The sequence below is a fragment of the Scyliorhinus torazame genome, chromosome 9 (assembly GCF_047496885.1).
Source record: "Scyliorhinus torazame isolate Kashiwa2021f chromosome 9, sScyTor2.1, whole genome shotgun sequence".
NCBI lineage: Eukaryota > Metazoa > Chordata > Chondrichthyes > Carcharhiniformes > Scyliorhinidae > Scyliorhinus > Scyliorhinus torazame.
Window position 1 is genome coordinate 51,300,045 of NC_092715.1, and position 22,390 is coordinate 51,322,434.

A 22,390-nucleotide genomic window follows, 5' to 3' on the forward strand; every position below is an offset into this window, starting at 1 on the left:
AACCAGCATTGCACTGCATCTTGGTGTAAACAGGCTTGCTGCACAATAGAGAGCGTGTGGTTAGTGACAAAAAAAATACAGCATTAAAGCTTTATATACAAAGTGTGGACCAAATGCAAAACTTTTATTATCGATAGAGTTACTATATAGTAATCGATGATTGAACAAGACAATTCTAAGTCACCAAGGTCCATGAACAACTCATGTTCATCACGTAGCAATCCTATAAATACCATTTGTTCCCTTATATAAAATAATTTTGTGGAAAGCATAAAAACTTCCTTTCATTTACAAAAATCAATGAGCCCCAGGATACCAAGGTGGGTGGACAAAATATTTAAATGAGCATCAGTTAGTTGACTTCAGAGCACCTGGGCATAATTTACACACACATTTGGAGGCACAGGACCACATGAATAATAATCTGCATTTGCTAATGCAGGATCTCCCAGTTTATCGGAATAGGATCTGCAGACCTCCCCCCCCCCCCCCCCCCCCCCTGCAGGAAATGTTAAATGCTCTCGTGAATGATGGGCTTTTCGCAGTTCGCAAGTTACAGTTAGTATTATTTGATCCTCAAACGTCAGGGTGTACCAGCGCAGCACAATATGCTGCATGTTCCCAACCAGATTAAATAACGACTTCTAGAGTTGTGAATTACAGATATTTCTTTTGTAATTATTCCACTTAAAGACTGCAAAGATGGTCGGAGTGCAGAAGATATCAACGACAATGTGCTGCTGAAACTGCTCGTTGCTGGCTCAGCGATACAGTGCCATTCAGCCTGCAGTGAAAAGGGCCATTTAATATACTTCACAAGGTGACTATTGTCCTTCTCTTTTCAGCACTGTGGGGCTGTTCTTTTGTGATCAATGGACAGAATTTACTGCAATGATGAACCAAGATACACAAAACATACTTTTATTTTAATTTTACTGACAATTTTGCAAATTCTCCTTTGGTTCTGTGTACAAAAACATTTACATTGCCAAGCCTTCTTTCCTTATACTTCAAATATTAAACCTTAGGGAGACAATATAAATTAAATATGTAATATTGTTAAAGCTTTCAGTGTTAATCTTCATTTCATCTTTAAACATTTGTGCAACAGTTGCTGTGTACATTGATATAAAAAGAATGTTACTCAATAGTGCATTTGAGACAACTGTACATCCTTTCACTCAAGTGCAACTCAAAATTTGTGCTTCCATATCATTTCAAGTTTGCTATATCATTCCCCCATGATGGAGACGAATATTTCAAATATAAGGCATTCTGGAAATCCATATATTTAAACTGTGATCTGCGATGATATTTTTGGCTCATAAGGCTTGTTGTACAAAATATGAATATATATTTTATATACTCTTGTTGGAGATCATTGCAAAGCATCTGTTAACAGTTTATCATTATCAAATGATCAAGGCCATGAATTAAATTTGCTTCAAATAAATGTGCGTTTGTTTATACAGTGTTGTTTTTGTAAAGTTCAGCAATTTGTGAACTAAAGTATTTTTTCAGTTCTGCCCTCTTTGCCTTGAATGTTGGAGTCAGAAGGCCATTTTGAACAGTTAGCATCTCAGGATGGAGATAGATATCCTTCACCTATTCAAAATGAAAAGAGTCCATTATCAAACAAGTGCGTCACCTTTTGGCTCGATTAAACGCAGATGACCCCCAAAAGGACATCAATGATCCAGATGGGATTAATTCCCCCAACTGTCACAGCGGGATCTGAAATCATGTCCCACGATTATTAGTGCAGGACAAGGGCTGCAGGCATACAGGAAGACCAACACCATCAAAGTCACAGACCATCCTGAATTGGACAAATATTGGTGTTCTTCCATCACGGCTGGGTCAAAGTCCTGAACTCCCTCCACCACAGACAATCGAAATTCAAGAAAGCTGGTCATAACCATCATGTCTGGCACAAAAATAAAACAGGAAAGGGCTTGCAAGGGAAATCAGGGGATAGTATTAGAGCCAAGGAAGAGGCATTACAAATTGGCCAGGGAAACATGTGGATTGGGAGCAGTTTAGAATTCAACAAAGGAGGACAAAGGGATTGATTATGAAGGGGAAAACAGAGTACGAGAATAAGCTTTCAGGGAACATAAAAACTGGCTGTACGTTTCTATGGATATGTGCAGAGAAAAAGATCGATGAAGACAAATGTAGGTCCCTTACAGTCAGAAAAGGGCAATTTGTAATGGGGAACGAGCAGTGGCTGACCAATTAAATACATACTTGGTTCTGTTTTCACAAAGGAAGACACAAATAACGCATCAAAAATGTTGGTGAGGGGCGGGGGGGGGACAGGATTTAGTGAGAGGGAGGAACTGAAGAAAATCAATATTAAAGGGAAATGGTGTTGGGAAATTGATGGGATTGAAGGCCAATAAATCCCCAGGGCCTGATAATCTACACCCCAGAGTATTTAAGGAAGTGGCCCTAGAAATAGTGGATGCATTGCTGGTCATCTTCGTAGATTCTATAAAAGGTTTCTACAAATCTGAGGGTAGCTAACGTAACCCCACTGTTTAAAATGGGAGGTAGAGAGAAAATAAGGAATTATAGACCAGTCAGCCTGACATCAGTAGTGGGGAAAATGCTAGAGTCCATTATAAACGATTTAATAGCAGAGCGCTTAGAGACAGTGGCAGGATCGAACAGAGTCAGCATGGATTTATAAAAGGAAAATCATGCTTGACCAAATTAACTGGAATTATGAGAGGATATAACGAGTAAAGTTGGCGAAGGGGAGCCAGTGGATGTGGTTTATTTGGACTTTCAGAAGACTTTCGACAAATACCCACATAAGAGATTAGTATGTAAAAGTAAAGCACATGGGATTAGAGGTAATGTGTTGAGATTAATAGAAAACTGGTTAGCAGACAGGAAATAGAGAGTAGAAATAAACAGGTGTTTTTCCAAATGGCAAACTGTGATTAGTGGGGTACTGCAGGGATCAGTGTTAGGACACCAGCTGGTCACATTATATATTATTGATTTAGATGAGGGAACTAAATTAGCAGTCAACACAAATATAGGTGAAAAGCCAAGTTGCGCGAGGGTTACAAACAGTTTGCAAAGAGATATTGATAGGTTAAGTGGGCAAAAAGTTGGCAAATGGAGCATAATGTGGATAATGTGAAGTTGACATTTTGGAAGGGAGAGCAAAAGAACAGAATATTATTTAAATGGAGAAATACTGTAGAAATATGCAACACAAAGAGATTTGGGGGGACTTAATAATAATAATTGTGCACAAAACGCAGGACGTTAGCAGACATGTAGACACATTGGTATATTTTCCAGCATTTTCTAGACTCTGGAAGAATTCCAATAGATTGGTGGGTAACTAATGTAACCCAACTTTTTAAAAAAGGAGGGAGGGAGAAAATGGGGAATTATAGACTGGTTAGCATGACATCAGTGGTGGGGAAAATGCTGGAGTCAATTATTACAGATGAAATAACTGAGCATTTGGAAAGCAGGGACAGGTTCGGTCCAAGTCAGCATAGATTCACTAAAGGGAAATCATGCTTGACAAATCTTAAGGAATGTTTTGAGGATGTGACCAGTAGAGTGGACAAGGGTGAACCATGGATGTTGTGTATCTGGACCATAAAAGGCTTTTGACATGGTCCCACACAAGACGTCAGTAAGCAAAATTAAAGCTCATGGTATTGGAGGTAATGTATTGATGTGGATAGAGAACTGGTTGGCAGAAAGGAAGCAGAGAGTGGGAATAAATGGATCCTTTTCAGAGTAGCAGGCAGTGACTAGTGGGTACCGCAAGGTTCAGTGCAGGGCCCCCAGCTGTTCACAATATACGTTCATGATTGGACAGAGGAACTGTTCCAACTCAATCTTCAAGTTTGGTGATGACATGACCGTAGTGGGTTGGATTTTGAACGACGATGAGTCAGAATACAGGAGGGAAATGGAGAACCTAGTGGAGTGGTGTAACAACAACAATCTCTCCCTCAATGTCAGCAAAACTAAAGAGCTGGTCATTGACTTCAGGAAGCAAAGTATCATACACATGCCTGTCTGCATCAATGGGGCTGAGGTGGAGATGGTTGACAGCTTCAAATTCCTTGGTGTGCACATCACCAACAATTTGTCCTGGTCCACCCATGTTGACTCTATGACAAAGAAAGCACAACTGCGCCTATATTTTCTTCGGAAACTAAGGAAATTCGGCACATCCACATTGACTCTTACCAATTTCTACAGATGCACCATAGAAAGTCTGGCTGCATCACAGCCTGGTATGGCAACTACTCGGCCCAAGACAGTAAGAAACTACAGAGAATCGTGAACACCACCCAATCCATCACACAAACCCGCCTCCCATCCATTGATTCTGTCTACACCTCTCGCTGCCTTGTGAAAGCAGGCAGCATAATCAAAGACCCCTCCCACCCGGCTTATTTACTCTTCCAACTTTTTCCATCAGGGAGGATATACAAAAGTCCGAGAAGAACACACACAAACAGATTCAAAAACAGCTTCTTCCCCGCTGTTACTCCTAAACGACCCTCTTATGGACTGCTCTGATCTCTTCACACGTCTTCTCTACTGAGTAGTACTACACTCCTGTATGCTTCACCCAATGCCTGTGTCTATCTATTTACATTGTGTATTTTATATTTGCCCTATGTATTTTCTTTTCATGTATGGAATGATCTGTCTGAACTGTACGCAGAACATTACTTTTCACTGTACCTCGGTACACGTGACAATAAACAAATCCAATCCAATTGCATGCAATATCTCCAAATGTGCAGACGACACTAAACTAGGTGGCAGTGTGTGCTGTGAAGGGGATGCAAAGAGGCTGCAGAGTAACTTGGACAGGCTGGCGGAGTGGGCAAATACTTGCCAAATGCAATATAATGTGGGTAAATGTGAGGTTATCCACTTTGATGGTAATAACAAGAAGGCAGATTATTATCTGAATGACAGCAGAGGGGAAGTGCAATGAGACCTGGGTGTCACAGTGGAACAGTCGCTGAAGGTTGGCATGCAGGTTGGCAAGCGGCGAGGAACGCTAATGGCATGCTGGCCTTCATAGTGAGAGGATTTGTGTATAGGAGTAGGGACGTCTTGTTGCAGTTATACAGGGCCTTCGGGAGTTCCCACTTTGAGTATTGTGTGCAGTTTTGGTCTCCTGGTTTGAGGAAGGACATTCTTGCTATTGAGGGTGTCCAGTGAAGGCTCACCAGACTAATTTCCGGGATGGCAGGACTGACATGAAGAAAGACTGATCGACTGGGCTTGTATTCACTGGAGTTTAGAAGAATGAGAGGGGATCTCATAGAAACATATAAAATCCTGATGGGCGGCATGGTAGCACTGTTGCTTCACAACTCCAGGGCCCCAGGTTCGATTCCTGGCTTGGGTCACTGTCTGTATGGAGTCTGCACATTTTCCCCGTGTCTTCGTGGGCCTCAAGCCCCACAACCCAAAGATGTGCAGGGTAGGTGGATTGGCCATGTTACATTGCAGACTCGATGGGCCGAATGGCCTCCTTCGGCACCGTAGATTCTATTATTCTACAACTGGACAGGCTAGATTCGGGAAGAATGTTTCCTATGTCCAGAACTAGGGGTCACATCCGAAGGATAAGGGGTAACCCATTCAGGACTGAGATGAGGAAGAACTTCTTCTCTCAGAAAGTTGTGAACTTATGGAATTCTCTACCACAGAAAGCTGTTGGGGCCAGTTCATTGGATATATTCAAGAGGGAGCTGGACGTTGCCCTTGCGGCTAAAGGGATCAAGGGGTATGGTGAGAAAGCGGGAGTGGGATACTGAATTTGCATGATCATATTGAATGGAGGTGCAGGCTCGAAGGGCTGAATGGCCTACTCCTGCACCTATTTTCTATGTTTCTATGAATGGCGGAGCAGGCACGAAGGGCCAAATGACCAATCCTGTTCCTATTTTCTATATTTCTATGTGACTCTAAACATTATTGCCACATCCACCTACAGATTGTACTTCAGTGGATACAAATTGATTTGGGATATCTGCAAACATGAATCATAGAGTTTACAGTGCAGAAGGAAGCCATTCGGCCCATTGAGTCTGTACTGGCCCTTGGAAAGAGCACCCTACCCAAGCACACACCTCCACCCTATCCTTATAACCCAGTAACCCCACCCAAGCTTTTTAAAAAAATATTTTTATTCTCCTTTTTCACATTTTCTCCCAAATTCCAACCCACAAACAAAGAACAAAGAAATGTACAGCACAGGAACAGGCCCTTCGGCCCTCCAAGCCCGTGCCGACCATACTGCCCGACTAAACTACAATCTTCTACACTTCCTGGGTCCGTATCCTTCTATTCCCATCCTATTCATATATTTGTCAAGATGCCCCTTAAATGTCCCTATCGTCCCTGCTTCCACTACCTCCTCCGGTAGTGAGTTCCAGGCACCCACTACCCTCTGCGTAAAAAACTTGCCTCGTACATCTACTCTAAACCTTGCCCCTCTCACCTTAAACCTATGCCCCCTAGTAATTGACCCCTCTACCCTGGGGAAAAGCCTCTGACTATCCACTCTGTCTATGCCCCTCATAATTTTGTATACCTCTATCAGGTCGCCCCTCAACCTCCTTCGTTCCAGTGAGAACAAACCGAGTTTATTCAATCGCTCCTCATAGCTTATGCCCTCCATACCAGGCAACATTCTGGTAAATCTCTTCTGCACCCTCTCTAAAGCCTCCACATCCTTCTGGTAGTGTGGCGACCAGAATTGAACACTATACTCCAAGTGTGGCCTAACTAAGGTTCTATACAGCTGCAACATGACTTGCCAATTCTTATACTCAATGCCCCGGCCAATGAAGGCAAGCATGTCGTATGCCTTCTTGACTACCTTCTCCACCTGTGTTGCCCCTTTCAATGACCTGTGGACCTGTACTCCTAGATCTCTTTGACTTTCAATACTCTTGAGGGTTCTACCATTCACTGTATATTCCCTACCTGCATTAGACCTTCCAAAATGCATTACCTCACATTTGTCCAGATTAAACTCCATCTGCCATCTCTCCGCCCAAGTCTCCAGACAATCTAAATCCTGCTGTATCCTCTGACAGTCCTCATCGCTATCCGCAATTCCACCAACCTTTGTGTCGTCTGCAAACTTACTAATCAGACCAGTTACATTTTCCTCCAAATCATTTATCTATACTACAAACAGCAAAGGTCCCAACACTGATCCCTGTGGAACACCACTGGTCACAGCCCTCCAATTAGAAAAGCATCCCTCCATTGCTACCCTCTGCCTTCTATGGCCTAGCCAGTTCTGTATCCACCTTGCCAGTTCACCCCTGATCCCGTGTGACTTCACCTTTTGTACTAGTCTACCATGAGGGACCTTGTCAAAAGCCTTACTGAAGTCCATATAGACAACATCTACTGCCCTACCTGCATCAATCATCTTAGTGACCTCCTCGAAAAACTCTATCAAGTTAGACAATAAACAATAAACAATAATCAGTAACAAATATGTCAATTCCCATATCAATAACAACGATCCCATCCTCCCACCAAACCCCAAACATTAGCCTGCATGTTCACATACAATGACAACAGCCGTACCAGCCTCGAATGTGGCGACTAGGGGCTTTTCACAGTAACTTCATTTGAAGTCTACTTGTGGCAATAAGCGATTTTCATTTCATTTCAAAAGGAGTCAGGAATCACCTATAGTCACCATTGACACACAGCCCCCCTCCCCCCAACGCCCCCCCCAACTAATGATCAATGTTATCCAGTTCTTGAAAGTGCATAATGAATAATGCCCATGAATTGTAGAACCCCTCTATCCTTCCCCTCAGTTCAAACTTAACCTTCTCAAGAGTCAAGAATTCCAACAGGTTCCCCCCACCACGCCAGGGCACAGGGTGGAGAGGCTGCTCTCCAACCCATCAGGATCCGCCTTCGGGCGATCAACGAGGCGAAGGCTACAACATCTGTCTCCGCACCCGTTTCCAACCCTGGCTGGTCCGAAACCCCGGCTATGGCCTCCCAGGGGGCCCGGGTCCAGTTTCACGTGCACCACTTTAGAAATTACCCTAAAAACCTCCTTCCAGTAATCCTCCAGCTTTAGACAGGACCAAAAAAAAGAACGTGATTAGCGGGGCCCGCCCCCTGCAACGTTCACACACATCTTCTACTCCTTCAAAGAATCGGCTCATCCTCGCCCTCATGAGGTGTGCTCTGTATACCACCTTCAGCTGTATCAGCCCCAACTTCGTGCACGGGGTGGAGGCGTTCACTCTCCGGAGCATCTCACACCAGAACCCCTCCTCCATATCCTCTCCCAACTCTTCCTCCCACTTTGCTTTGATCCCTTCCCGTGGTGCCTTCTCCTCTTCCAAAATAGCTCCGTAAACAGCCGACACTAGCCCCTTCTCCAGTCCCCCTGTCGTCAGCACCTCCTCCAGCAATGTGGAGGCCGGCTCCACCGGGAAACTCTGTGTGAACCTTTGTGGCAAAATCTCGAACCTGCATGTATCTAAACATTTCCTCCTCCTCCAGCCCATACTTCCCTTCCAGCTCCTTCAATCCTGCAAACTGACCCCTAAGAAACAAATCTTTTAGTGTCTTAATCCCCTTCTCCTCCTATTTCTGAAAATTTCCATCCCCACTTCCCTGGCTCAAATCTGTGGTTCCCACCCAACCTCTTTGGACACTAAGGGCAATTTAGCTTGGCCAATGAAAGACACTAATTGCAAATTCCTTCTTTTTTTTGGGTGTGTCCTTATCTAGTCGGAATAACATTTTAGTTTCATAGATTATCATAGAATTTACAGTGCAGAAGGAGGCCATTCAGCCCATCGAGTCTGCACCGGCTCTTGGAAAGAGCACCCTATCCCCATAACCCAGTAACCCCTCCCAACACTAAGGGCAATTTAGCATGGCCAATCCACTTAACCTGCACAACTTTGGACTGTGGGAGGAAACCAGAGCACCCGGAGGAAACCCACGCACACATGGGGAGGATGTGCAGACTCCACACAGACAGTGACCCAAGCCGGAATCGAACCTGGGACCCTGGAGCTGTGAAGCAATTGTGCTATCCACAATGCTACCGTGCTGCCCGCAAATTCCTTCTTTTTTTTTTAAATTTAGAGTACCCAATTAATTTTTTCCAATTAAGGGGCAATTTAGCCTGGCCAATCCACCTATCCTGCACATCTTTTGGGTTGTGGGGGGGCGAAACCCACGCAAACACGGGGAGAATGTGCAAACTCCACACAGACAGTGACCCAGAGCCAGGATCGAACCTGGGACCTCGGCGCCGTAAGGCTGCAGGGCTAACCCACTGCGCCACTGTGCTGCCCTGCAAATTCCTTCTTAAGTGACTGAACTACAGCAACAGGGACTATTTTGTGCATTGGTATAGTGAACTAAAAGGAATTCACAATTATGTGGCCAATCCAAAAGCTCCGAACCAGTTATAAATTGCACAGTGGACAAAAAGTAACTGGAGTGTGTGCAGATTTTGTAAGAAATGGAAGGAAACTTAGTAGCGGAAACCACAATTTATAGCTAAAGGATGTCAACTCAAGCACAATGACACATGGGCACAGATAAGTGCTCTGTATGTTGCAAAGAAAGAGAACCATTTATGTATGGACTACTGGCCTCGCAGTTAACACAGAAGTCACATGGTTAGCCAGAGGGATGTGCCCGGTTCACCAGAGGGATGTGCGCAGTTCGCCAGAGGGAAAAGTGTCTCCATTGTTTCCGTTGCTTCTTTGGACAATTACCTTAAATCTGTGCCCCCTCTTGCCTTCTGAGGGTAAAGTGTCAAGGTGGAAAACGAAGATGGTCATGAAAAAATGTAATCTATATGTCTGGCAATTAAATGAATCAAAATATTTGCCATTGCTGATGATTATTTGAGCGGTAACTTGTTGCAATGGCAAAATAACTATGATCAAGCACTAGTACAACGGGCCAAAATAGAGAAAGGTGCAGCTAAAATAAACCCCAGAAAAATTATAATTAACACAGCTAGCAATTACAATATCTTCATTTGGTAGTTTTGCAGCTTTTTACCTGACTTATTGAAGTGCTGTTCCTCCAAGAGTATCGGATATTGTGCTGCAACGTCAGCCTTCACAGCTAATTCTTCCCTGACTTCCGGATTAGCCTGGATTTCAATTACAGCCTAGCCTTGAAGAAAAGACTCAACTGCCTGCAACCTATCAGCATACTCCCTGTCGTACTCTGAGTGCACACCATAGTCTTGGGTCAGTTTCCACTAATTCGTGCATCCAAATATAATGAAAATCAATATTTCCTGGATGCGTTTACGACTCCCTCAAATAAAAGCAAAAAACTGCGGATGCTGGAGAACTGAAATAAAAACAGAAAATGCTGGTTAAACCCAGCAGGCTGCCAGGTGAGCTGGCTTTATCCAGGTGAGGTGGCTGCCAGGTGAGCTGGCTTTATCCAGGTGAGGTGGCTGCCAGGTGAGCTGGCTTTATCCAGGTGAAGTGGCTGCCAGGTGAGCTGGCTTTATCCAGGTGAGGTGGCTGCCAGGTGAGCTGGCTTTATCCAGGTGAGGTGGCTGCCAGGTGAGCTGGCTTTATCCAGGTGAGGTGGCTGCCAGGTGAGCTGGCTTTATCCAGGTGAGGTGGCTGCCAGGTGAGCTGGCTTTATCCAGGTGAGGTGGCTGCCAGGTGAGCTGGCTTTATCCAGGTGAGGTGGCTGCCAGGTGAGCTGGCTTTATCCAGGTGAGGTGGCTGCCAGGTGAGCTGGCTTTATCCAGGTGAGGTGGCTGCCAGGTGAGCTGGCTTTATCCAGCATTTTCTGTTTTCATTTACAAGTCCCTCCACAGACTTGATCCTCTCCCCACACAACAACCTCCAGCCCTACACTATCCTGTAACCACTGCTCCAGCTTTGGAGGCAGAATCTTCAACACTTTATTCCTATATTTGTAAAAGCTCTTTCTATCGTTGACCAAGACTACAGTTACTGCTGATAAATTTTCTATCTTCAATTCAAAGGCAGACAAACTATAGCATTATCTTTTCAGCAGGGCATTCATTCCCCGACAGTGACTCAACATTCAATCTTTAAAATCTCACACTAGTTCAGAGACATTGCCCTCTGGACCCGGTTTCTAGAGACACTTTACCCATCTTATTCACCCATCTTATTAAAAGGCAGATTTTTCTTCTCCAATCCCCCGATTTAATATTGGGCCTCTCAGCCAATTCAATCTGGAACTCTTCTCTTCCCCCAACCCAAACCATGGCAGAATATCTTCCTACCCTCAAATTCATGTTGACACTCCACTTCCTTTCTACAAAAGTACACTCCCAGTTTCTACTCACTTTTGTCTCCATCTTTCTTCTCCCTTCTCCACTTGGTCAATCGCCATAAAATCCTCATCCCCCCCTTCTTTCCATGGGCATATATTTCTCCTCTTTGCTAATGATCTACCCCCCTGTCTATCCCAGTCTGAATAGGGTGCAGGAGCTGAAGGACCTAGTCTATATCTGTACAAGTCTTTGAAGGTGGCATGTCAAGTTGAGATCGCGATTAATAAAGCACACAGTATCCTAGGCTTTATTAATTGGAGAGTGGTATACAAGAGCTAAACTTGTATAAACACTGGTTTGACCTCAACTCGACTATTGCATCCAGTTCAGGGTGCCACACTTTAGGAAATATGTGAAGGTATTGGAGAGGGTGCAGAAAGGATACATGAGAATAATTCCAGGCTTGAGGATAGGTTGGAGGGGTTGGGCCCCTGTCACATAGAGAAGGGCGAGAGGAGATTTAATGAAGGTTTTCAAAATCACGTTGGCTCTGGACAGAATAGATAAGGAGAAACTGTTCCCATTGGTGGGAGAATCAAAACTGAGGGGGCACAGATTTAAGGTAATTGTCCAAAGAAGCAATGGAGACATGGAGAAACGTTTTCCTGCTGTGAATGGTTAAGATCAGGACTGCGCTGCCTGAGAGTTTGGTGGAGGCAGGGTCAATCGAGGCGTTCAAGAAGGAACTGGTTTATTAACTGAAAAGGAAGAATGTGGGGGTTACAGAAAGAGGAGGGGGAATTGCACTAGATACATTGCTCATTCAGATTCGGAGAGCCACACAAACACAAGGATGTGATAACACTGGAAAGGAGATTTACCAGGATGTTGCCTGGGCTGGAGAGTTTTAGTTATGAAGAGAGATTGGATAGACTGGGGTTGTTTTCCTTGGAGCAGAGGAGACTGAGGGGGGGGGACGGACATGATTGAGATGTATAAAATTATGGGGGGCACAGATAGAGAAGACAGGAAGAAACGTTTCCCCCGGGTGTAGGGATCAATGACCAGGGGCATAGACTTAAGGTAAGGGGCAGGAGGTTTAGAGGGGATTTGAGGGGAAACATTTTCAGGCATGGATGGCAAGAGGCTGGAACTATGGAGGCAGAGACCGTCATAACATTTAAGAAGCATTTAGAATGTGCATTTGTAATGCCAAGGCATACAAGGGCCAAGTGCTAGAAAATGAGAGTAGAATAGTGACGTGGTTATTTTTGACTGGTGCAGACACAGTGGGCTGAAGGGCCTTTTCTATGCTGTGGACTTCTAAGACTCTATGACAATGGGCTGAATAGCCTCCTTCAGTGCTTAACACTCCAACTCAAATGTTGTTTCTGAACGACCTGCTCCTTTGTATTACAGCACACACCACTATCAGAAGCATGCTGTAGGTGTGGAGTTCTGCCTATACGATTACAGTAGTCCCCAAAATGTTGTGAAGGGCACACAAAATTCCCCAAATCAAGTATCTGGAAGAACTGGAAAGGTTGGGACCCTACTGGGGAAAAAAATGAATAGTTTTCATTACTTCAGAAATGTCCAAATGCATCTGGCAAAAACACACGCTTTAATTTATTTGCTACAGTACAGGTACTTCTTTTTTATTTGTTCATGGGATGTAGCCATTGCTAGCTTGCCCAGCAGTTATTGCCCATGCCTGTCAGCATTTTAGAATCAACCACATTGCTGTGCATCTGGGATCACATGTAGGCCAGACCAGGTAATGACAACAGATTTCCTTCTCTAAAAGGCATTAGCGAGCCAGATGGGTTTTTACGACAATGGTTTCATGGTCATCATTAGACTTGGAATTTCAGATTGTTATTGAATTCAATTTTCACCATCTGCCATGGTGGGATTCGAACCCGGGTCTCCAGAGCATGGGTCTCTGGATTACTAGTCCAGTGAGAATACCACTATGCCAGTGCCTCCCCTAACTGGTATGTCACATATGCTTTCAATGTATCTTCTAAGAGGAAGCTGAAATTCTACTGACTATTGCTGTTAGTGTGTCAGTGCTCGTTTTCGGTTTTCCCAGGAAAGACCAGCTGAAGTAGAATGTGATGCCCAAAACAGTTGTTAGAAGTCTTGAAATTTCATGCAATAGAAGATGTACTCTAACTGCTTCATTCACCGTGGACCTAATTTTTGTCCTGATACGGAGGCGGAAACTGAGGCAGGCAGGCCGGCAAGCTGAAGTGCCAGCTTGTCAGCACCATTTTCCCAAAGCCCCCCACCTCCCCACCTCATCTCACAGGGTCGAGATCCTGACCCAAAGGGGGTTTGCTAGAGCTGTTGGGGAGGGTTTAAACTAATGTGACAGGGGGATGGGAACCGATGCAGGAAGTTGGAAGGTAGTAAAACAGGGACAGAAACAAAAGGCAGTAAGGGGGAAAGTAAGGCAGAGAAGCCATAGTTAAAAATCAGAAACGACGACAGTACAATGTACAGTGACTGAGGGGAGCTCAGAGAATAGGCCCCGTAATACTAAAAGGAATAAAACAGGAAGTAAAAACATTAATGGTAAGCAACGCGGCAGGTTATTACATGGAAGATATGGGTTCAACGACAAGGAAAATTAGGAGAAAAGTTAAAAGGAAATATAACTTAGGAGAGGTTTACTGATCGAGGTGTTAAGATTCAAAACAGAGGTAAAAAAGCCAACATAAGTGTACTTTACCTGAATGCTCGTAGTATTCGGAATAAGGTAAATGAGTTGATGGCGCAAATCATTGTGAATGACTATGATTTAGTGGCCATTACTGAAACATGGTTAAAGGATGGTCACGACTGGGAGTTCAATATCCGAGGGTATCAAACTATTCGGAAGGACTGAGTGGATGGTAAGGGAGTTGGTGTAGCTCTGTTATTTAAGGATGACATCCGGGCAATAGTAAGGGATGACATCGGTGCTATGGAGGATAAGGTTGAATCCATTTGGGTGGAAATCAGGAATAGTAAGGCGAAAAAGTAACTGATATGAGTAGTCTATAGGCCACCAAATAGTAACATTATGGTGGGGCAGGCAATAAACAAAGAAATAACGGATGCATGTAGAAATGGTACAGCAGTTATCATGGGGGATTTTAATCTATATGTCGATTGGTTTAACCAGGTCAGTCAAGGCAGCCTTGAGGAGGAGTTCATAGAATGTATCCGCGATAGTTTCCTAGAACAATATTTAATGGAACCTACGAGGGAACAAGCGGTCCTAGATCTGGTCCAGTGTAATGAGACAGGATTGATTCATGATCTCATAGTTAGGGATCCTCTCAGAAGGAGCGATCACAGTATGGTGGAATTTAAAATACAGATGGAGGGTGACAAGGTGAAATCAAACACTAGTGTTTTGTGCTTAAACAAGGGAGATTACAATGGGATGAGAGAAGAACTAGCCAAGGTAGACTTGGAGCAATGACTTTATGGTGAAACAGTTGAGGAACAGTGGAGAACCTTCCAAGCGATTTTTCACAGTGCTCAGCAAAGGTTTATACCAACAAAAAGGAAGGACGGTAGAAAGAGGGAAAATCGACCGTGGATATCTAAGGAAATAAGGGAGAGTATCAAATTGAAGGAAAAAGCATGCAAAGTGGCAAAGATTTGTGGGAGACGAAAGGACTGAGAAATATTTAGGGGGCAACAGAAAGCGACTAAAAATGCTATAAAGAAGAGTAAGATAGATTATGAGAGTAAACTTGCTCAGAATATAAAAACAGATAGTAAAAGTTTCTACAAATATATAAAACAAAAAAGAGTGGCTAAGGTAAATATTGGTCCTTTAGAGGATGAGAAGGGAGATTTAATAATGGGAGATGAGGAAATGGCTGAGGAACTGAACAGGTTTTTTGGGTCGGTCTTCACAGTGGAAGACACAAATAACATGCCAGTGACTGATAGAAATGAGGCTATGACAGGTGAGGACCTTGAGAGGATTGTTATCACTAAGGAGGTAGTAATGGGCAAACTAATGGGGCTAAAGGTAGACAAGTCTCCTGGCCCTGATGGAATGCATCCCAGAGTGCTAAAAAAGAGATGGCTAGGGAAATTGCAAATGCACTAGTGATAATTTACCAAAATTCACTAGACTCTGGGGTGGTCCCGGCAGATTGGAAATTAGCAAACGTGACACCACTGTTTAAAAAAGGAAGTAGGCAGAAAGCGGGTAATTATAGGCCAGTGAGCTTAACTTCAGTAGCCGGGAAGATGCTGGAATCTAGCATCAAGGAAGAAATAGCGAGGCATCTGGATGGAAATTGTCCCATTGGGCAGACGCAGCATGGGTTCATAAAGGGCAGGTCGTGCATAACTAATTTAGTGAAATGTTTTGAGGACATTACCAGTGTGGTAGATAACGGGGAGCCAATGGATGTGGTATATCTGGATTTTCAGAAAGCCTTTGACAAGGTGCCACACAATAGGTTGCTGCATAAGATAAAGATGCATGGCATTAAGGGGAAAGTAGTAGCATGGATAGAGGATTGGTTAATTAATAGAAAGCAAAGAGTGGGGATTAATGGGTGTTTCTCTGGTTGGCAATCAGTGGCTAGTGGTGTCCCTCAGGGATCAGTGTTGGGCCCACAATTGTTCATAATTTACATGGATGATTTGGAGTTGGGGACCAAGGGCAATGTGTCCAAATTTGCAGATGACACTAAGATGAGTGGTAAAGCAAAAAGTGCAGAGGATACTGGAAGTCTGTAGAGGGATTTGGATAGGTTAGGTGAATGGGCTAGGGTCTGGCAGATGGAATACAATGTTGACAAATGCAAGGTTATCCATTTTGCTAGGAATAACAGCAAAAGGGATTATTATTTAAATGATAAAATATTAAAACATGCTGCTGTGCAGAGAGACCTGGGTGTGCTAGTGCTTGAGTCGCAAAAAGTTGGTTTACAGGTGCAATAGGTGATTAAGGCGGCAAATGGAATTTTGTCCTTCATTGCTAGAGGGATGGAGTTTAAGACTAGGGAGGTTATGCTACAATTGTATAAGGTGGTAGCGAGGCCACACCTGGAGTATTGTGTTCAGTTTTGGTCTCCTTACTTGAGAAAGGACGTACTGGCACTGGAGGGTGTGCAGAGGAGATTCACTAGGTTAATCCCAGAGCTGAAGGGATTGGATTACGAGGAGAGGTTGAGTAGACTGGGACTGTACTCGTTGGAATTTAGAAGGATGAGGGGGGATCTTATAGAAACATAAAATTATGAAGGGAATAGATAGGTTAGATGCGAGCAGGTTGTTTCCACTGGCGGGTGAAAGCAGAACTAGGGGACATAGCCTCAAAATAAGGGGAAGTAGATTTAAGACTGAGTTTAGGAGGAACATCTTCACCCAAAGGGTTGTTAATCTATGGAGTTCCTTGCCCAGTGAAGCAGTAGAGGCTCCTTCATTAAATGTTTTTCAGATAAAGATAGATATTTTTTTGAAGAATAAAGGGATTAAGGGTTATGGTGTTCGGGCCGGAAAGTGGAGCTGAGTCCACAAAAGATCAGCCATGATCTCATTGAATGGCGGAGCAGGCTCGAGAGGCCAGATGGCCTACTCCTGCTCCTTGTTCTTATGTTCTTATGTTAAAGGGGAAACGCTGCCCCATAATGCTGCAGTCTAGATTAATGTTCTATCCAGAGGCTTTTATTGAATTCTTGGCTGTGATCTAATTTTATTTTTTGGTGTATTCTGGAGGTGTGATTTTAAAGCAATTTGTTTTGCTTTAATGAAAACATCAGCATGTATGAGAACTATATTCTTCTTTGCATTAACAATGCAAATTGGTTGACGTGAAGAATCATAACAGATTCAGCAGCAAGTAGCACATAAGTAACGGATGGAGCATAGCACTTAGTTTGAAGGAAGGAAGGAAGGAAGAAAACAAAAGAGAGAGGATAGCCAGAAAAGGATGTGGCACACAGCCAGTAAAGCAATCACTTGCTTACTTGTTCAAATGACTTGAGTCCAGCTTCCTTTCCAATTTCTGTCAAATTTGCTAAAATAGCATACTTTAAAACCTTTAGGAAAAATAAAAGTGCAAATAATTCTCCATTGGAAATGTGAATGAAATTGCTAAAACATTATGAATTATGAGCCCAAGTATTCAATAACTAGGCAATAGGAAAAGGCATTTCTAACTAATACAGCAGAAGTGATTTGTGTATGATTTATAAAATGAACCAATGTTCCCTACAATTTTTTTAGCGTGCATGAGTAATTTCTTTAAGTGTGTGGCCCCTTTAATTTGTGAGTGTGTCCACGCACACGCAATAATTTAAAGGAGTCAGCTGGAGCGTGTCCTGCATGGGGACTTGCAGGTTACTGCATAGCCATGCAGCTTCGAGGGAACATTAAGTAAAAGTCTTCCAAAACCAGTCCTCAGTTTGGCTCAGTGACTGTACATTTGCAATCAGACAACCAGAGTTGCACATGGTCAGATCATCCAGGCGGATATTCGGTACCCCTCCAGTGTTGCATTTTCTGGCCGCCTTTCGAGATGGAGGCCCTGTCCGCACGTTTAAGCTGACATAAAAATACCTCAGGACTCTATTTGACATGCAGTAGACAAGTTCTACTATTGGGCTGACCTACACCACCAAAGCAGATTAAACCGATCTCCCTGTTGTCTGGGGGATCTTGCAATGTGGAAATTGGCTGCTGTACATGTCTACATCACAGTAACTTATTCCCAAAGTAATTAAGTGGTTGGGAAGTAATGTGGGGCACCTTGACGATACAAGTGATCTTTTCCTCTCTCGATTCAAGTGGTAGAAAGAAAACTATAAATATTTGTAACATATACTGCATACTCCTCCATACTGATCAGAACTATTCATGGCATTGGAAATAGAGTCATCCGCATGCAAATATTTGCTCTTCAGGTTTAACTCAACCTGCATATTTTTTTTTAAATGCACAAGACTTGCCTTGTTTTTACACAATTCCTCAAATGACCCAACAATATTTCTCCTTTGTGCCCAGATAGGTAACACTTCAGGATCAGGTATTATAATTCCCACCAGGAAGGCCTGTAATAGAAAATAAAATCAATATGGCACTCGGCATGAGACAAGACTGAGGCCAATTATTATACCACATAATACAAGTCTTTGTCATAATTGGAAGTCTTTGTCCTTGCTTGAAAATAGAGATGTGCAGGGTTAATTCATAAAGGGTATTGTAAGGAACCTCTTTTAAGTTCTTGTCTGACCTTTGTTTCCTTTTTTTAAAAAAAAACCTCTGGTCTGCTGGTTGCTTCAATTCTGCTGACTACTTTTTTCGTATCTGGACGATTACTGAAAACACCCCTGGTTCTAATATGTTATCTGAAGTAGCCCAGGCACGCCCCTCGGTGCAGTGTGCTATGTGGCAAGTCCCGTGATGACATTTTCATGGACCTGGCTAGCAGCGAATTAGCTCTTATGAAATCCAGGTCTTAAACAGGGGGGCTAGTTGCAGAATGTTCTGAAAACACAAGAAAGCTCCATTTTGCAGAGCTGAGTTTCAGTTCTGTGGAAACCTAGGAAGCAGCCGGTTCTGTCGGCTACGGCTGGCGATTAAAACACTTTTCAGCCCGGCCTGTGCAAGTTTAATTTCTGAATAAAAGGCTGGGGAACTGAATCTGGGGCGAGATTCTCTGACCCCCCACTGGGTCGGAGAATCACCGGGGGCTGGCGTGAATCCCGCCCCCGCCGGTTGCCGAATTCTCCGGCACCGGAGATTCGGCAGGGGCGGGAATCGCGGCGCGCCGGTTGACGCCCCCCCCCGCGATTCTCCGGCCCAGATGGGCCGAAGTCCCGCTGCTAGGATGCCTGTCCCGCAGGCGTGGATTAAACCACCTCTCTTACAGGCGGGACAAGGCGGCGCGGGCGGGCTCCGGGGTCCTGGGTCGGGCGCGGGGCGATCTGACCCCGGGGGGTGCCCCCATGGTGGCCTGTGCCGTGGGGGCACTCTTTTCCTTCCGCCTTCGCCACGGTCTCTACCATGGCGGAGGCGGAAGAGACTCCCTCCACAGCGCATGCACGGGGCTGCAGTGAGCGGCCACTAACGCTCCCGCGCATGCGCCACCCGGCAATGTCATTTCCGCGCCAGCTGGCGGGGCACCAAAGGACTTTTCCGCCAGCTGGCGGGGCAGAAATTAGTCTGGAGTGGGCCTAGCCCCTCAAGGTTGGGGCTCGGCCCCCCAAGATGCGGAGGATTCCGCACCTTTGGGGCGGCGCGATGCCCGACTGATCTGCGCCGTTTTGGGCACCGGTCGGCGGACATCGCGCCGATACCGGAGAATTTTGCCCCTGATTTCTCCCAACTGATTGCCTGTGTTTAAAGACCTTTCTCTCTGTAGTCATGTTCAATCTGCGGGAGGATTCTGTCCAGCACCACCTGCAGGAAGAGGGCGCTGTTTGAAAACCTATTTAAAATACTCAGTGAAAAATAATTTTTTATATGTAAATTTAGAGTGCCCAATTCTTTTTTTCCAATTAAGGGGCAATGTAACATGGCCAATCCACCTACCCTGCACATCTTTGGGTTGTGGGGCTTGAGACCCACTGAGACCCACAAAGACACGGGGAAAATGTGCAAACTCCACATGGACAGTGACCCAGGGCCGGGATCGAAGTCGGGTCCTTAGCGCCGTGAGGCAGCAGTGCTAATCACTGCGACATCGTGCTGCCAGGTGAAGAATTCTAATATTATCTCAGTGAGGCTGAGAGCCAATCCGGTGGAGGTCGTTCAAATGAGTGACTCCTCAGAGAGAACCCTACAATCCGCATGTTCCAGTTGGAGACAAACATGAGAAGATCCAAACCGACTGATGATTTCAACATTTTGTGTCCTTCGCAGATCGGCGACTACAGAGACTACAACCTCAGCAGCAAAGATTCATCCCATCCCTGTGAATCCTTGTTATTTCTGATCTGTTTAGCACAGGGCTAAATCTGGGGCTATTTAGCACAGGGCTAAATCGCTGGCTTTGAAAGCAGACCAAAGCAGGTCAGCAGCATGGTTCAATTCCCGTAACAGCCTCCCCGAACAGGCGCCAGAATGTGGCGACTAGGGGCTTTTCACAGTAACTTCATTTGAAGACTACTTGTGACAATAAGCGATTTTCATTTCATTTCATTTTCCTACCCCACTGTGTGTCTGTCTTGTGTGTGCCTGGGTGAAGGGTGGGACAGGGTTTGGGCAATAATTAGGTTAGCAGACCATTGTTCTATTGTTACCATTACATGTTTTTTTCTTCTCGTTATAAATAAATCTTGTTATAAATAAACAGATTTTAAAAGATTTTACTTACAAGTCTAGTGCCTGTAAGTCATTGGAGCAGTCGAGGGTCAAAGACCTCAAGAAAATATACGAATCATTGGTTAGTTCACTTATTTTGGGACACCGGGTCCTGTGGGACTGGAACTGACTGTACACTAGCCCAGGGAGTCGTAACAATATGTAAAATAGCATCTTTTAAAATTACAGGGATAATATAAGTGGGCAAACAGAAAATGTTAAGTGTAGGAAAATCCCACACATTTATAAAGGAACATTGGTTTGCAGAAACTTGTTGAAAAATATCTAAAATCTAAAAAGGTAAAAGATTTCCTGCCCTCTAGTGACATCTTTTAACATCAAACAATGCAGCATAATTATTTTCTCGTCTGCAATGGGACATTCTGCGGCATTTCCCTGTGGTTGTTATCAGAGGATGGAGGATAGAGATAATTGCACCTGCATCTCTGTAGTGTCGCTCTGAATCATTCAAAGGTATCTACAAAAAACTGGTATTTAGAGAAATATGGAACAGTTTTCCAATTTTTGATCAGTTTTGAAGAACAGCAGAGTTTCTAGTGAATCCAGTTCATTTAATCAGTTATTGGACAGTCTCCAAAAATAATTGTTTACTTTGTACAAAGTCGGTACTCCATATTGAAAATACGACACGGTGGTCAGCACTGCTGCCTCATAGTGCCAGGGGCCCAGGTTCAAGTACAGCCTTGGGTGACTGTGGAGTTTGCACTTTCTCCCAGTGTCTGCGTAGGTTTCCTCCGGGTGCTCCAGTTTTCTCTCCCACAGTCCAAACTTGTGCAGGTTAGGTGGATTGGCTGTGCTAACTTTTCCCTTGGTATCCAAGGTGTGCAGGTTAGATGGATTTGCCATGATTAATGCCGGGGGGGGGCTACAAGAATAGGCTGGGCGACTGGGCCTAGATAGAGTGCACCTTCGGACGGTGGTGCAGACCTGATGGGCTGAATGGCCTCCTTCTGAACTGTAGTGATGCTATGAAATATTGATCCTGTGCTTTATCTGCAAACCAATTACTATGCATTCAAAATGTACAAGGTCCATCATTTTACATCATCAGCCCTAGCATCATTTTGCTTTGGGGTACGTGGGAGGCACCTTGTTGTTTTCCTAGCTGCAGGTACAACCGGACAACAAATCCCCAGATGTGCACTGGGCAAGTTTGGAGCAGAGGTTTCCCCATACTGGGAGAATGTACACACTTAATACAAAAGCACGAAAGTAGGAGGGTGCCTATGTTCAGCTAATAGCCGAAAGAGCATGCATCAAGTTAAACCCAACGGGAGGCCAAAGCTACCCAATTTTCACAGGCCTGTGTTCAGAAGGCTGCAGCAGCGATTAAATATGTATACCGATCGAGTGTGGCATCTTCTATCACCACCCACTTCTGCCTGAACTCCAATGACCAATGAAACTCTTCAGATAAGCTCCGGCGTGGTTTGGTTGGCCAAATGGCCTGCTTTGTTGTTGCCTGTTTTATGTAAATTCTAAACACAAACTTGCAAGCTACCTTTCCATGAAGCATCTCACCTGGTCACAAAGCAGTCCCACCCTAATTTATAAAACGAGGAATGGCTCTCGATATCGACATCTGCAGATATTACAATCTTTATTTTTTAAATTCATTCACGGGATGTGAGCTTCGATGGCAAGACTCATATTCATTGTCCCTTCCCAATTGCCTCAAGGTGGCAGTGGTGAGCTACCTTCTCAAAGCCAAATGAATATGCTAGGCCATCTCAGTTTTAA

The 22,390-nt window shown here is 44.3% G+C and overlaps 1 protein-coding gene across 1 annotated transcript in view; it reads right to left on the minus strand.

Annotated features, from left to right (window-relative positions):
• Positions 1-905: 905 nt before the first annotated feature.
• The window catches only part of acsl1a (acyl-CoA synthetase long chain family member 1a), a 197,002-nt gene continuing 175,517 nt past the window's right edge, over positions 906-22,390 (minus strand). The window contains 3 exon segments of the mRNA XM_072515880.1: positions 906-1,605; positions 17,293-17,364; positions 18,274-18,375. Coding sequence (XP_072371981.1) covers positions 1,465-1,605; positions 17,293-17,364; positions 18,274-18,375 — 315 coding nt within the window. The 3' untranslated portion in view covers positions 906-1,464.